This window comes from Chelmon rostratus, chromosome 24, assembly GCF_017976325.1.
Source record: "Chelmon rostratus isolate fCheRos1 chromosome 24, fCheRos1.pri, whole genome shotgun sequence".
NCBI classification, from domain to species: Eukaryota; Metazoa; Chordata; class Actinopteri; order Chaetodontiformes; family Chaetodontidae; genus Chelmon; species Chelmon rostratus.
In genome coordinates, this window is record NC_055681.1 from 13548716 (window position 1) to 13564695 (window position 15980).

Consider the following 15980-nt stretch of genomic DNA (forward strand, 5'->3'; position numbering starts at 1 on the left):
CCAGTCTGTTTGCTTTGACAGAACGGGACTGACACTCGTCTGCGCTTCCAAGAAATTCCACCTTTGTCGGGTGCATAAACACAAATTCCAAGGAAGATGAACCTGAACACCCCGCTTGGCCAAATAGTCAGGTCTCGATAAGTGAAGCGCCAAGGATTTATTCCCCTTGTCTGTTTATTCTCTATTTCAACATAAGTGTGCTCTTTAAGTGTATTTAGACAAACAATTAGTCGGATAATGTCCCCATCTGGAACTCTTCGATGGCTGCACCGTCTCTCTGCTCGGTTGTGATTGAGAGAATGTGTGTGAGAGCGAGAACAGTGGAAAATGTGTGTGTGTGCAGGTGTGGGCTGCACATCCAGGCCAGCTGATTGTGTTCAGATGCACGCAGGGTGGACGAGGAGGAAATGTGACGGCTGTCAGGGAATCCTAAGAACCTCCATATGTTTCCGGGTGAAACTGCTTTGAACCGCCTCCTCCGCTCATCATGTGTGGTAGCCGTCCCATGAATCACACTCAAAGCCGTTTGGCTAATTTGATCAGTGGTTCAACTGGCGGCTTCGGATTCTAATGACCCACAATTTCTGTGATCGGGCTAATTGGGGATTGCAAGAGTAATGGCAGTCAGCTGTGGAAGGGATTCTGGTCTGCGCTCATTTCAAGGCTCCCTGATGGAGCGGACAGCTGGGTGGAGTTTGTCCTTTCAGTGGCAGGCTGCCGACTGAAACTGGGCCACAAACCAAACCAGATTCACACAATTAGACAAGTAAGCACTCTGCAATTCAATGGACAGATGCATCTTCAACATCGTTTCAGGTCAAATCAGTCGCCTCCTTTTTTTCAGCAAGCTTGTAAAAGAGGATTTCACAGTTGGTGTTTCTGCCACCGGGGTCCAGAACGTCAATTCTGTCAATCTCACATAAGCCAGGCAGAATAAATTAAACAGAATCCAGCAGCATGTTGGCCCACAGGCATGTTCACATCTGCCCGAAGACTTCGACACTAATTCCCCAAGTGGGAGACAATCCAAAGGTCCAAAGTTTAGCGCGCAGCTGCTGAAACTTGAGAAAATCTTCGGGGAAGTCTTGCATCTGCAATACGTCTGAAACAATGTGGGGGGAAGTCAGTTACCCTTTACATTCAAGAGGCACACTTTGTGGGGTTGGAATTATAAGACTCTAATAAAACTGTTCCTTTTTAAAATATGTGTCCACGAAACAGCAGCGAGACTAGGAAGCAGTTCTCAACACTTGATGCTACAGATAAATGTTATTTGATACTGAAATAAAGTGAGGTTGGACACCCAGTCCTAGTAAGACCAGAGAGAAAATACTAGATTTGGTTGAGACTTCCTGGAAATCAGGAACCCTTCACATGATTGGTGGTGTGTCAGTCAACTGAACTCTCAACAGTCTGGCCACAAAATACCATCAAGGCCTCGAAAACCGCGTGACATCTCTTTTCAGTTTGGCAGCTTGATTACCGAGGCCGACGATGGTGTGATTTAGCATGGCTCAGTGCTCGAGAACGCACGGCGGACGCGTGACGCATGCCCACTCGTCAACATCAGAGCAGCCGAGGAGGAAGAGCGGGGTTAGCTCGGCGCTGCTTTCATTAGCGAGGAATGTGCTCTCACGCGCCGACGTCTTCTGACGGCGCGGCCCTTTCAACTCTTCTTCAAATCCACTCTTCTCTGTTGCTCAGACATGAAGCGCCTTGATGTTCAGATGCATTGATTGTGTTGCTGTAGGATACGAATCCTCCACAGCCGACGCTCCCTCATGCTGTCTTTGATTCATCAATCAGCCACGGCGCCATGTGAAGATCTCCAGTCATTCAGGGATCATAGTAGGCTCCCGCACTGAAGCTTCCCTTCATTTTGCTGCATCTGAGCAGAAGAGGATATGCCTTGATTAGCGCTAATCCCTTAAAGAGTGGCTTCTTTTTCAGCTTTCTATGATGTCAATTTCCTTAATAGACCGGCTCAAGTCGGAGCAGATAAGCACAGGAAAGCATACGAACAGCATAAACATCCGAAAAATGTGGCATCACTTAACGCTGACGACTGTCTCTTTCAGTAATGAGAGCGAACAGGTGGGCACAAGATGTGAACTGTATTCAGGCGGGGTCTGGGTCAGAAACAGACGGCTTTATAGCGGAGCGCTGTGAGCAATCTGGTTTAGCTGTCAGGCTCCTTTAGCCACGCGGAGAAAAACATGCATCACTGCAGTCTAATCAGTTTTCAGGGTGGAAAATGCTGATTTCATCTGCAAGAGGAGAGCTAAGGAGCATTCTGGTGGATGTTAGATGAGGCAGCACAGTGGATCGCTGTTTAACCCCAGTGCCCTGACTGTATAACGAATGACGTGTTCAACAAAGAGAGTCACAGATACTGAAACTTCTCAAAGTGTGACTCTTTCAGGCCAAATCTGCTGAACTAATGGGGGATTTCCTCGTCGCTCCAGATGCGTCTCCTCTCTGGAAGACTTGGCTGCGGCCGTGTTCCCAAGGCGATGGCTGCGAGTTTCTGCTCTCCAAGAGTAATGGTGACCTACATCCTTAATCCAAAATGCTAAGTTGTGCATTTTCTCAGATCTTAATCTGTGCTCTCTTCTTTGAGGCCAGCTGAACAAAAACTACATTCAACTTCTGAATGACTTCATTCATCAAAAAGTTTAGAAAGCGCCAAGCTACTGTATGTTTCCTGAAACTTTTTTTTAGCATATATTTAGAGCTATTTTAAAACCTCATATGGATGTCACTTCTGGTACAGTCATCATTTTTTCAATCTTTCGCTTTCAATGCCTCAGGACTTAAAGAAGATTTTGCTTTTGACCTTGATCTTAGTAGAAACAGGTGGACATATTTTATTAAAAGCTCGTCAAAGACAAATTATAAATTACACTGAGCCTGCATCAACACCTTTCAAAGATGGTGCACGCTGCCGAGAGCAGGAAGGAATCAGTAATTGAATTGTCTGAGTCCAGTTATCGAAACGCAGAAAATACTAAAGATGGCTGTTGATGAAAGACACAGGACGCCAATGGATTTCTCAAATCATGAGTGACAAATAAAATTTGCCTGCTATAAAAAAACATCTCAGCAACATTATACATATTTCAATCACCTCTGTAATTAAGTTAAACAATATTTCTTTGTTAGAAAATGAGAAGTTATGCAGTTCTTCACAGCTTGACATAGTCTGTCATTGTCAGAAGCAACTGTGCTACGTGATCGAAGCGAAGCTACGTGTACAGCTGAGGATGCTACAGAGAGTACCTGCTTACTGATGAAGACATGATCAGCCAAATCAGTTGCTTTAATGCTTAATGTTTCTTCACTTTCTGTGCAGTTAAAATTGCTGAGGAATTTAGAGCGTTAGAGCGTATTGACTCTGTTAAGGTAAAGAATACTTTCAATCTCAATAATCAAAATCATCTTTCAGCCAATTTATGCCCTTTAAAGAGTAGTCAGAGGACTCTACGAGGTCGAGAAACATATAGAGACACTTTTTTTTGTCCCTGAGTGATTTTAAATACACAGAAGTTTAGAAATGTGCCCATATTTTTTATTTCAATTTGGCTTTATTATGGTGTTTGGCCTTCATAGTGCCAATCAAGTCACTGAGGCCATTAACTTGTAGGATGAGGTGCCAATCATTCTCAATCCTTGTTATTAAATATTACAAGTGGTGTGTAAATCATTTATGCTGCACTGTCAGAAAGGACGATGAAAGTTATTAGCCTAAAGCCAAACTGCAACTGAAATTGTCTATGAGCAATAAATAGAACAAAGGCAACTGGAACGTATGAATATGTCAGTCAGACCAAGGCATTATTTTGTCTAGCTTCCAACATAATCACAATTTCTTTGGCAAATATAATCTCTTTGGCTATAAAAAATAAATGCTCAAAATAGGAGGTCCATTGATCTGTCCCAGGGATGTGCATTACACACAGAATGGTGGAAGTGGCAAACGATGGCAGAGAAAACACTATCAATTTTCAATCAGCTCATTATTCCATCATTGTGACAGCAGTTTTCACAATATTTTGATCATTAAAAACATCAGCTGTTTTTAAGGAGGCAGTTGCTTGGGCATACAGTATGGGAATGGACCGCGGTGAAACATGAAATTCTTCAGAACACATTGAGAAATGTAACTTTAGAGTCTATGCCGACAGCATTCCTGGCCGTGCATCGGTAGACACCACTGTCTCTTTTCGTTGGGTTCTGGATGATGAGGGAACCTTGCGGATGGAGGTACTTGTTTCCAAAAAGGCGTGGCTGTGCGCTGACAGCCAAGCGGGCTTTGTCAGGTGTCTCCCAAGCTACATCCACTCTAGGGATCCCAGTTGCTACACAGTTCAACTGAACGGCAACTCCACTTTTAGCGTAAGTCACAGAGGGGGGGCCGTTGGTAATTCTCGGGGGGTATGTAATCACAATTACCGATACAGAAAGCGGAGAGCTGCCATACTCGTTTGCAGCTCTGCAAACATATGACCCCCGATCATAGATGGATACTTGTTGGATGGCAAGTGTCCCATTGGGCAGGACGGCATACTGTCCAGCTCTCTGTGGCCTGTTGAGGACAACCCCACTGGGTAGTGTCCATGTAAGTCTGAGGGGTTCACCGCTAGTTAGACAATGAAGCAAAAGTCTTTCGCCATTCACGATGCTGACAGGAGTGTTGTATCTGTTGATGATCTCTGGCCTTCTCCCTGGGGATAATGTAACTGTACGCTCCACAAGCCCTCGGAAATTACGTCCCAGACAGCGGTACATACCAGCTTCAGCGACAGAGGGGTTGCTGATGATCAAGGAGCCATCTGGTCGGTGGAAAAACTTAGAGAACTGAGCACCACTATGCAAAGGTGTACCATTGGGTAAGATCCAAGTGACGTGAGATAGTGCTGAGCCCTCAAAGGAACAATTCAAAGTCATGGTATTCCCCACAGTCAGTGACAGGCTATCTGTTCTGGGACCTCTAATTGGCGGCTTCTCGACAGTCTCCTTCACATCCAAGTTAACCACCAGCTTGACCTCCCCTCCTTCATTACGAGCAATACAAGCCAGCTGCCCTGAGTCTGTCCTTTTGGGTGACCGGATTTCTAAGGTACCATTCTGATGAACTGTCATTCTGTTGCTGTAGTATGGCGCAGGAAGGATTACATTTCCTTGTAGAACCCACATGATGCGAGGGGTGGGGGTTCCCTTCGCCACACAGTCCAAAAACTTCCGCTGATCCTGAACCGCGGTCACCTTGACGGTGTTGGTAGTTCCACTTAAGCCATTGATCACTGGAGATGCCACCAGGACCTCCAGCCTGACGACTTTATGGTCTTGTCCTGCATTGTTCCTGGCCATGCAGGTGTAGTTACCTCCATCAAAACGTTGGACCTTTTGAACGACCAGTGTGCCATCATCCAGGACCTGGTATTTGTCTAAAGCTGGGGAGATCACTCTATTTGTAGGGGATATCCACGTGATGGCCGGCATTGATTCCCCTTTGGCATTGCATCTCAGTGTAACAGTCTCACCATAGAAAACCTTGACGACCTTTTTGTCTTTATCCTGGATTTTTGGTGGGGAAGCTGCAACCTTGACCTTGACTCTAACCTTCATCTCATCTTTGCCAAGTTGGTTCTCAGCATAGCAGGTGTAGTCACCTTCTTCTGGCATGCCCACATCGTTGAAGTACAGCGTCCCATTGTCAAACACCACGTATCTACAAACAGTTCAGAAAGGGAAAAGAAGGAGAGAGATGGTGGTTGTGACACTTTGATGACTACAGCTGTCAGTTAAGAGTTATGTGCATTAATGAACATGAACATTCACATTTATATGCAATTATGTGGTTATTAAGATTTACTTTGGTCAAATATAGTTCCCTTCTTACTGAAGAAACACTCAGCCTTTTTCTAGAACTGTATTATTCTGAATGATATTCTTTGCATACCAGTAATGTAGGCTCTGTATTTATTTTCAGGGCTATTTTGAGACAGGTAACTATAAAGGCACTGGTGTTTGCTGCTTTATGAGCCTTTTTTTCTGTGTTCAGTCAGCCACGATGTGTCATAAAGAAACATGTTTGGTTGCACAACCTGAACAAACTGACAGGTAGTATTTACAGTACGCTCTTCGTGTCATAGTGGGAAACAATAAATACTGCTGAAATACCGAGGTGTTATTGTATGGCTGCAGCACATGCAAAAATTGGCCTGAGAAAGTAATTTTCTGCGAGAGTGAGGAGTCATTAATCTTACAGTGGTGAGCTGCCACTGTAGCACAGAGTCAGGGAATAGCTTCCAATAAGTGATACGGACATATAAGCATTTAAAAGGGATCTTTACATGTCTTAGTTGATTAATAGCTGGTTTACTGTTAAACAAAAGGATGGTTTTTATGAACACCACTGGCCAATAGTGATTAGTTCAATAATCATTAATTTTTAATTATGCTTTTAAGATGACAACTCAAACAGGTTTTCCATAGAAATGACTCTACATGTGAAATCAGTTCAATGTAACAGTTGGACTGTACACACTGGATAGATCTGAATGAAGAGATGTGCCCCATAAACACAATCCAAGTGTTTACAATAAAGACAGCTTTCCAGCCTTGGCAGTGAATTCGCTTCTGACTGGCTGCGCTCCAAAATGGATTTAATAACCATACTGACAATGAATTCAGAAATCTTCGTACATCCCTTTTCATTCATTCAGTGTCATCAAAACTACAACTTCTTAACAATTCGATTTTCATCTACACAAGGAGGTGTGTGAGATTGTCGTGTGAAAGTGAGAGTAACGCTGCAAAACCTAATATTCCTTATTTGTGCATCAGCAATACACAGATCTCTCAGCATCAGAGACTGGGGATGTGTGTAAGAATCCCTTTGTACATTTATGTGAAAATGTGAAAGGTTGATAACTTACATATTTATGCAAGTCCTTTTTAGTAACAGCTCTTAGTAAACACAGTCTACAGTCTCCAAAATGTTAATAAAGATGACCAAAAGTGCATTATTTCACTTGGGAGACTGAATAAAATTGCAACTGAGTCTATATGTATGCTACTGTCACAGAGTGTGAATTGTGAAGATTTCCAAACTTATAGCTAATTCAGGGGAAAAATTAGGTGTCAGAATTGGTTTTAAGGGTTTAAAACCAATGTTAGCCATGTAGCTCAAACAGAAGAGGACTAAGTGGTGATACAGACCAATAGAATGACAGTTTATTATAAGATTGTACTATTAGTAAGCAGCTCTCACCTGCGACTACGCCCCCCGGTGAAACCATCTCTTTGTTTGATCGGGTTGACCATGGTGCCATCCGGAAGCGCCCAGCTGATCTTGGGGTTGGGGACGCCAGAGGCCACACAGTCGACCTTTAGGTCTCCACCGTAAATCACCTCCTGACTGGACTGCTGCTGCGTCTGCTTGATCTTCGCTGGCCTGGTCAGCACGTTGACCCGCAGAAGAACGTAGTCATCGCCCATCTTGTTACGCGCCACGCACAGGTAGTCGCCACTGTCCTCGTTGGTCACAGGATGGACAGTTATACTGCCGTTGGGGAACACCTTGATCCTGGGGTCAAAACTGCAAAAATAATAGAGACTTCAATATAGGTATTTATTCAAACCTATAATTAAGGAAGTAGGAAAAGTATTAATTAGCTTGTGCATTTGTTACCTGTACTGAGCATCTACCAGCTTCTTAGAGGGTGTCCTCCAGATGATCCGGGGCTCGGGCTCTCCTGTTGCCACACAGTTGAGCAGCAGTCTCCCCCCATAGATCACATCTGTTCTCTGAGGGGACGATGACACGATACTAGCCTTGGCAGAGGACGGATTCCTCCTTATGCTCAAGATCACTGTTCTCCTGCTGGACGCCAAAGCGTTACTGGCTGAGCACTCATATCTCCCAACATTGTCCGAGCCAAACCCCCGTATGAAGAGGGTCCCATTGGGAAAAACGATGAGGTTACGTCCACTAACAAACTGGGAAGCAGTGAGCTGCAGGCCGTCAGGTGTGATCCAGCGTATGACGGGCTGCGGGGCACCTGTGGCAGTGCAGTGGATGTAGGCAGTGCTGCCCTCTGGGAGTGTGGTGTTCTCACGTTGTGTCTGCTGAATCACAGGTGGCAACGCTGAGACATAAAGGCGAACTGAAACTGTATCAGCTCCGGCTGCACTGCTGCCAATGCACTTATAAATCCCTCTGTCTGTGTAAGTGGCCTGGCTGATCCGGAGGGTTCCGTTACTCAAGATGGCCAAACGCTGCTGAGGGGCAACACCAAGCGGGGCAGCAGCCATGTGGACATGGTTAGGGAGCACCCACGTGACTCGAGGTGTAGGGTGACCCTCCACTGTACACTCCAAATCGACTTTGCCACCTAGATGCACTGTGATGTCTCTCTCCCGTGGCTGGAGGACCTGTGGATGCTGAGACTGGACCACAAGGTTGACCACAATCTTGTCTGTGCCATACTGGTTCTGGATTGTGCACAGGTACTGGCCCCCATCCATTGGCTGTGTTGTCCTGATGATTAAGGTACCATTTGGATGGACCTCAAACCTCTGGATCCTGGTGTTCTGAGCAATACTCATCTCTGCATGAATGGAAAGAGAGATTTCAAATATGAGAGTGTTTTCTCACACATAGTATAACATTTAAGGAGAATCTAATAATAAGCATTATGGAAATCAATTAATTATCAAGTATTGATCGCAGACACAAGACAGTATACTGTAGGCAAAATTGGTGGAGTATTCACAGGGGGAACACAATAAATTTTTTTTCGTAGGTGTGATACCATACAAAGAAATATATGCAATTTTCAAAATGTTGAAAATATGTTGATGTACAGTCCTCATCCCAATTATACACACAGGTTTACTTACTTTACACATTACTTAGTCACTTATCAGGAAGTGCACCCTGAGCTTTTAGTAGTGAAATAATGTTTGTGAGTCCACAGGTGCCACTCCAGAAAGTAATGGTAACCATCATGATAACCATATCTACAATCTTTCCCATATCTTAATCCAATTCTAAGCATATCCAAAACATGCTTTATTTGCCATAAAAAGCTTACCACTGAACATAAACATCAACATCTGCTTCACAGCAGGTTTGAGCTTGAGTGCTCTCAAGTAGTGTTATAAGCAAGGACATGTAATCCTATCCTTGTACAGTATCAAAAATAAAATGTTGTATAACATACAACATTAATCATATCATGATTATGGTGATCTAATATTAAAGCTATATATTTCACATGCATCTGAAAGATATGAAAGACTGCAATATGGTCATAAAGTCAGCGTCTACAGTTATATCAGCATCTGTGAGGGCCGAGAGCCCAATCCAGCTCTAAACAATGAAAACAGTAAAAGACTTGAATGAAGGAACTGAATTTCCAATCTCATCAGATCCTACTTCAAAAATGAGCAGAAATGGGTCCCTACTGCTCCCACATCAAGTTTAACAACCCAGACAGAGTCATGGTTACTGATCCTCAAATGTGACATTTTCAATAAAATTGATTTGATGGCAATGTCTCTCAAGGAGGATATTCAGTCATTCAGAGAGGAAACAACAGCAGCCATTGTGGCTCTTGAGACAACTTCTCAGAAGCATGGTACGTGAAGATGAGTTATGGGGTTGAGTCATACATACCACTAGCAACTTTAGTCCATGACAGGAAGGGCATTGGCTCACCCTCGGCCTTACAGGGAAGCTGAGCATCTGCTTCAGCTTTCACAGTGAAACTCTGGAAATTGCTCGTAGTTATTCTTGGCTTCCCTCTTGGAATAGATCCTTGTCCAGGTAGGTGGTGCTTTCCGGACGCATCCTGAGTGCTTGTTAGCAGCCCCTCTTTGAATGGATCAGTTCGGATTGCAGCAGTTGTTGGGGCAGGGGTGGCCGTCTGCTTGAATGTCTGCTCACTGGTCACTGTTAGGACTGGGAAAGTTGGATTTATACTAAACAGAGCCAGTTTGTGGTCAGTTGGCTGGAAGTCTGATGTTCCCTGAGGTTCTGATGTGGCGGTGTGTTGGATTTGTTGGTCTTGACTATTGATGTCTGGAATGTTGTTGATTGTGGGAGCTTCCTGAGTGGTGGCCCTCAATGAAGGGCCCATTTTTGCTCCTATGGAAGACGTTTCAGGTGGTGTGACATATGGTACCACTCTGGATGGGCTGACAGCATCAGGCCTTGATGAAGCAGCAGAGGGATGTGTGATAACAACATCAACATTAATTCCAGTGTTTGCAGTTTCTTCAGGATGCTTATCTACCTCTGACTCACTGCTTGAGGTTATATTTTGACTAGGACTATGATGCAATTCAGGCACTGTAGATTTACTTGTGCTAACCTTTTCTGTGTCCAAATCACCCTCAAAAAGCATGCTCTGCGCTGTAATCAAGCCTCTTGAAGTGTATCCAGAAGTTGTCGTGACTTCACGCTCAATCAAGGAAGCAGCTGAGGCAGACGGAGATGGCAGCAGGAAAGAAAGCATGCCAGTCTCCTTGAAAAGCATCTTTTGGGTAGGTGTGTATTGATGGCCTGATTGATTCAGCCTGACATCTGTTTGCGCTTGTGTTGCATCGTGAGAACCTCCAGAGGAACTGTCGGAGCTTGGCACGAGGTCTTCTGAAACAGTTTGTGTCTCCTCTAAGGGGTTAACAGGTGGAAGAAACCTCTGCTGAGTGGCTGATGTGAACATATTCAAATGTTCTGGAGGAGACACGCTCTCCGAGATTCCCATGGCTGTTTGAGAACTTGTCTTTCCGTGACCCACTCCTGGAGAGGCTGTTGGAAATGATGGTGCCACTGATGTGCTTTTGAGTAGCGGTTTGGCCAGGGGTGGAAGGCCGTCATTTGATTCGGGGGGAGAAGCTGGTAGTGAAGAGAGTCTGGTGGCTGCCTCGGCATCATGCCCTGATTCTGTGCTTTCTTCATGACTCAGTCTGCCTGATGACGCTGCTTGGCTTCCACTGAATGGAACAGTGGGATTGAAACTGGCTGCTGTAACGTCTAATGGTTCTATTTTTAGCTGTGAGGAGGCAGTGGTCCTGACTGTTGCTAGGGGCGCATTTACAGGTGTGGTGGCAATAAACTGGGTGGATTCATTCAGCTTTTGTTTCCTTCTCTTTGACCCTCTCCGACGACCCCCGTTCCTTCTCCTGGAGTTGGGTTGTTCCAGCCGTGGGGGAGATTGGTCCTCAGACCGCCTCCTTGCAGTGATCGGTGCAAGTGTAGTCGTTGGAGACGCTGTTGTAAGCATAGCAACTGACTGCAACTCATCAAGCATGTGTGTGTGAGTATCTGACTGTGATGTTGTTGCAGCCTCACTAAGATATCTTCCATTTTCCTCGAGGTTTGCTTCTGATGGATTCGGGTTGACCGAAGGCATAATTTCCCTTCCACTCAAATAAAGCTCTCTCTCGTTATTATTTGGCCTATCCGTATCCTTGCTCTTTTCTGATGCCTTGGACCAATCAGCTGTTTTGACTCCATCGACATCTGTATTTGTGCTATGGTTCTCTTGCAGAGAAAATGTACTGCTGCTGCTTGCAGTGTTTGTCTTAGCTTGCCAGAAAGTGACAGCATGTAGGGGAACAGATGTGGTCTGTGGGAGGAAAAATACACTGTTTGAAGTTGTGTGTAGACCCAAGTTCATATCAGGGGTTGTGTGTTGCACATTGTAAGTAGTCTGTGTGGTGTGTGGCTTTGCTGTAGCATGCATGCTGTGTGTGTTCAGACTGTTTGATGTCATATCACGCGCGTCATGTGCAGTGTGGCTATTAGAGGTCACATGTGTGTCTTGGCCTTGTGTGTTGTGTTTATTAGTTTGCGTTTGTGTATGTAATACTGGAGTGTGTGGTGTTGTGAAGTAATCATGGCCCTCTTTTTCCTGCATAGTCACGCCATCTGATGATCCCTCAATAGTTTCCTGCAGCTGTGTTGTCTGCTCTGTCGGTTTCCACTCTGTTGTATGCTGAACTGGGAGCGGTGTTACAGTATTCTGAGCATTTCTGTCCCTTATCTTAGCCAAAATATCAGCCCATTTCTCTGGGTCTATTTTGCTTTTTGACATATTAATCTTCCTCCGGTTCTCAACTATATCCTTCCTGTCTTCAACACGGGATCCTGTTGGTTTTCGCTGCATTGGCGGCCTCCGCCACATATTCCTCGATGGATGGACGCCCCTCCTGCCTACAGCCACACCTCCTTGAATTCTCCTCCTCGAGGGATCCAAGCGGGTTATCGGAGTCCCAACCTGAGTGACCTCGATGTCCCCTGACGCCTCCTCTGTATCCTCTGTGGGGACTTTAATTTGAGTGTTAACCCCAGAGGCAGACTGAGGTCTTGCTGGGAACTTCCTCAAAGGCCTGATCACTCCTTTGCGCCTGATGACAGTGATTTTTGTAGCCAGTGTATCCACACCATGTTGATTTATGGCGATGCATTTATAATGACCACTGTCCAATATCTGGGTCTGTGGGATATGTAGAGTGCCATTGGAATAGACCAACGCCCTGGAGGAGTTGGCTTGGAAACTGACGATGTTGTTGTTTGGTAGAATCCAGTTAATTTCAGCATCAGGAGAGCCAGATGCTGTGCAGGGCAGGGAAATGGGATTCCCTGCAAATCCCTCAATAGGGGTAATTGAGGCATCCTCTCCTGGGGGAGGGCTAGAGGATTCCTGCACTGTTAGATGGAACGGCAGGACAGCAATGTCTCCATGAACCTTAGCAATGCAGTAGTAAATTCCTGTGTCTGCGTGGCTGACAGCTTTAATGGCCAGCCGTCCTTCACTGGACACAGACACCCTGTTGTCTGGACTGCTGTATGGTGCCTCCACCTTGGAGCCGTCCGGCAGCATCCAGTGGATGATTGGTTGGCCAGAACTGTGCACATTACAGTACATCTGACTTGGGCTTCCCAGCATAGCACTCAACACTTTATGAGTCACGTTTGTTGACTCGATCATGACCCATGTCCTCCTCTCTCTCCGCACCAGCTCCGCCTCCACTGTTTCTGAGAAGTCTGTGCTCAGGATCAATTTTACCATCTTGGCTGAGGACTGGAGCCTGTTCAGTTGAAGGTCTGCAGATGTCTGCATCAGCCATGCCGGCTGGGCCATGATATTAACTTTAACACCTGTGTAATACAGGGCATCCCTCTCAGAGTCCTGTCTGTACACATAGGTTGGATGAGGCTCTTTTCTGAGCATAATCCCCCTTTGTAAGTGGGCTGGCACATTACTGTAGTACGCGATTAGCCTCCACAGTCGCTCATACTTTTCTCTATCGACAGGGCATTCCACATCCACTGACAAAGTTATGTTGGAGACCAACTGGAGCTGGTTCACCTGCTCCCAGTTGACCTTGGTAAGCTCTCTTGGCTCGCTAATGCTACACTCCAAATCCACTTCATTCCCATGCTCGTCTGACAGGCCCAGGGAGATGTTTCCAAGTGGTTCACTGAAGTCCTCCGTGGTCATGACCTCACTCTCGATGTCATCAGGTGGGGAAGTCCTTTGAGGAGAGCTGATGACGGGGCTGCTGCAGACTAGGTTCTCCACAGCCTGGAGCTCTTCCCTCTGTAGGTGCCTGGGAGAGGCGCACATAGGACACAGCTGGCCACCAGGAAGTGCCTTGTCCTTTTTACATTTCAGGACACCTAGAAAAAAAACAACACTGTCAGATAGACCTTGAAGCAGTCTCACAATTATCATCTTTGAATGTTTCAAAATATAAATCATTGCACAAACTCTAAAGTACCAGCTCACTAGTCTTTAACCACAAGAATAAAGAAAGATCTAAATGAAAACGCTAAATTGCAGCGCAGAAATTTTAAGTCTAACCTGGAGAGGTTTTATCCCAGCGACGAAGCCACCTCATGTTGCAGTCACATGTCCACGGGTTCCCATGGAGGTACAGATTCTCCAGCTGGGGCATGGTGGCCACCAGCCTGGACGGCAGTGACATCAACCCATTGTCGGACAGGTAGAGGTGCCTCAGGGTGGAGACGTGGAAGTAGCCCATCAGAGTGAAGGTGGTAAAAGTGGCTGGGTGCAGCTGCTGAAGCCGGTTGCCTTCCAGCTGCAGCAGCCGCAGTGAGGTGAGGCCCTGGAAGGCATCTGGGTGGATGAACTCCAGTTGGTTGTGGTCTAGGTGCAACCTGGCCAAGGCCCACAAACCCTGGAGGGTGTGTCTGTTGATCTCCTTCAGCTTGTTGTAGCTAATCTTCAACATCTAAACCGATTAACAGCGAGAATGAAAGACATCATTAGTAACAATAACATGAGGAACTTCTTTAACACTGCCATGTCATGCTAAAGATAAGATACCAAATTTACTAAATGTTGCGAGATCACATATTTAGAACATTTCTATTTAATGTCACTACATTAAATGATGATGAAGACACATTTTACTCAATATAAGCTTCTAGCATATGGCAACAATGAAAGTCAGATATTCAAGGTAAAATAAGGGTTAAAATATTGCATATTTTTTGTCATGTGCAGTTCTATTGCTTTGATATATGTTATTATGTAGATGACATTTTGATTCACATTCCAATTAAAAGCATATTTTGAGACATTTGTCTCTTCTGGAATTGAGAGGAAAGGCCAGGTCCAGCTTTCAGTCTTATTTTTGGCATTTTAATAGCAAAAGTAAAAAAGTCATAATAAACTAGTAGCACGAGCATGAGAGGGAAAGTATGAGAGAAACTAAATGAAGTGGTTGCTGTTCTTGAACCTTGTCAAATATATTCGTGATTGTGACTGTCACCTAAAGAGGCAACTTGGAGTTCAGGGATTTTCTTACCAATGTATTTTTCTTTTTTCTAAAATGGAAATATATGCTGCAGCTGGACCAGCCGAGACAAACTATGGAACCAATGGCTGAATACATCCAAATGTGGTGATGATGGCACTAATATCTAGCATTCTTCATTGTTTCTCTCAGGTTTTGTCAAGGTGGGTACACTCAGAGAGACCATTTGGAGCCTCCAAAGGGGCACTTACTGATAATATTATTTGCCCTCTGAGCTGTAAAATACTATAATCTGGTAAAAATCAACAGAACATTCAGAATGGGACCCAACATAAGGTTCACATAAAGAAACTGATGGCCATTGAGGCTCAGAGTCTTGCTCAAGGACACTTAAAGTTGAGCTACAGCTGCCATTCATTCATTTTATTATTTCCAAGGTAACATTTGTATAGTGTGTGTGAAGCCTGTGCACCTGTAGTGAACTGAGGTCCCTGAACACCCCATCAGGCAGACTGTGGATGTCATTCCCATGCACCAACAGAAGCTCCAGCTTCCTCAGCCCAGCCAGTGACGTGTCTGTGATCTTATTAATTCTATTGAACCTGAAACAACAAAAACAGAGTAGGCAGTGTAATAAACACTAAACCCAAATTCATGAGAAACAATACATGAGCCTGCTTACTGTCGTGGCGTAAAAATTTAATCTCTTTCTAATACAGAATTAAAACTGTAATCCAAACACTGACAGGAAAAACAGGCATGCACAGCCAATACTGAGGATGGACTGACCCCAGGTTCATGCGCTCCACGTGTTTGGACACGGCGGCTGGGATGGTGACGAGGGAGCGGAAGGTGCAGTGGAGCTCGGTGGGCTGGGGGCAGGAGCAGGGCCGGGGGCAGGGCACAGAGGCGACAGGGGGCAGGAGGATCAGCACCAGCAGGGTCTGCAGGACGCACATGGCGGAGGGGTCCATCTTCATCGGGAGGGGGAGATATCCGTGCGATTGTTATAATCCAATGAAATGCTTCACTAGGAATGACCCCCTGAGATTTAACATATCACAGCATAAACACGATTAACATGATGATTACCAAATGTGACAAAAATCAAAACAAACTCATTATTATAATTCTTATCATGTCGCGATTTAACGCTTTAACGCTTTAAAAGGCGACAGAGA

At 45.1% G+C, this 15980-nt stretch overlaps 1 protein-coding gene across 1 annotated transcript; it reads right to left on the minus strand.

Annotated features, from left to right (window-relative positions):
* Window positions 1-3857: 3857 nt before the first annotated feature.
* mxra5a (matrix-remodelling associated 5a) lies at window positions 3858-15773 on the minus strand. Its single transcript, XM_041966434.1, has 8 exons — window positions 15589-15773; window positions 15272-15401; window positions 13881-14271; window positions 11850-13696; window positions 9686-11705; window positions 7697-8615; window positions 7277-7603; window positions 3858-5731 (listed from the first exon to the last, which is right to left on the minus strand). Exons 1-8 carry the CDS (start codon window positions 15771-15773, stop codon window positions 4141-4143), a joined length of 7410 nt encoding a protein of 2469 aa, XP_041822368.1. The 3' UTR covers window positions 3858-4140.
* Window positions 15774-15980: the final 207 nt, after the last annotated feature.

What these genes read in the sequence shown, in the direction of transcription:
- mxra5a (XM_041966434.1), bottom strand. Translation starts at nt 15,773, where the DNA reads ATGGACCCCTCCGCCATGTGCGTCCTGCAGACCCTGCTGGTGCTGATC. An exon ending in GGGACCTCAGTTCACTACAG is followed by an intron (nt 14,272 to 15,271) that starts GTGCACAGGCTT and finishes TAATCGGTTTAG; the next exon opens with ATGTTGAAGATTAGCTACAA. An exon ending in AAACGCAAACTAATAAACAC is followed by an intron (nt 11,706 to 11,849) that starts AACACACAAGGC and finishes TACAATGTGCAA; the next exon opens with CACACAACCCCTGATATGAA.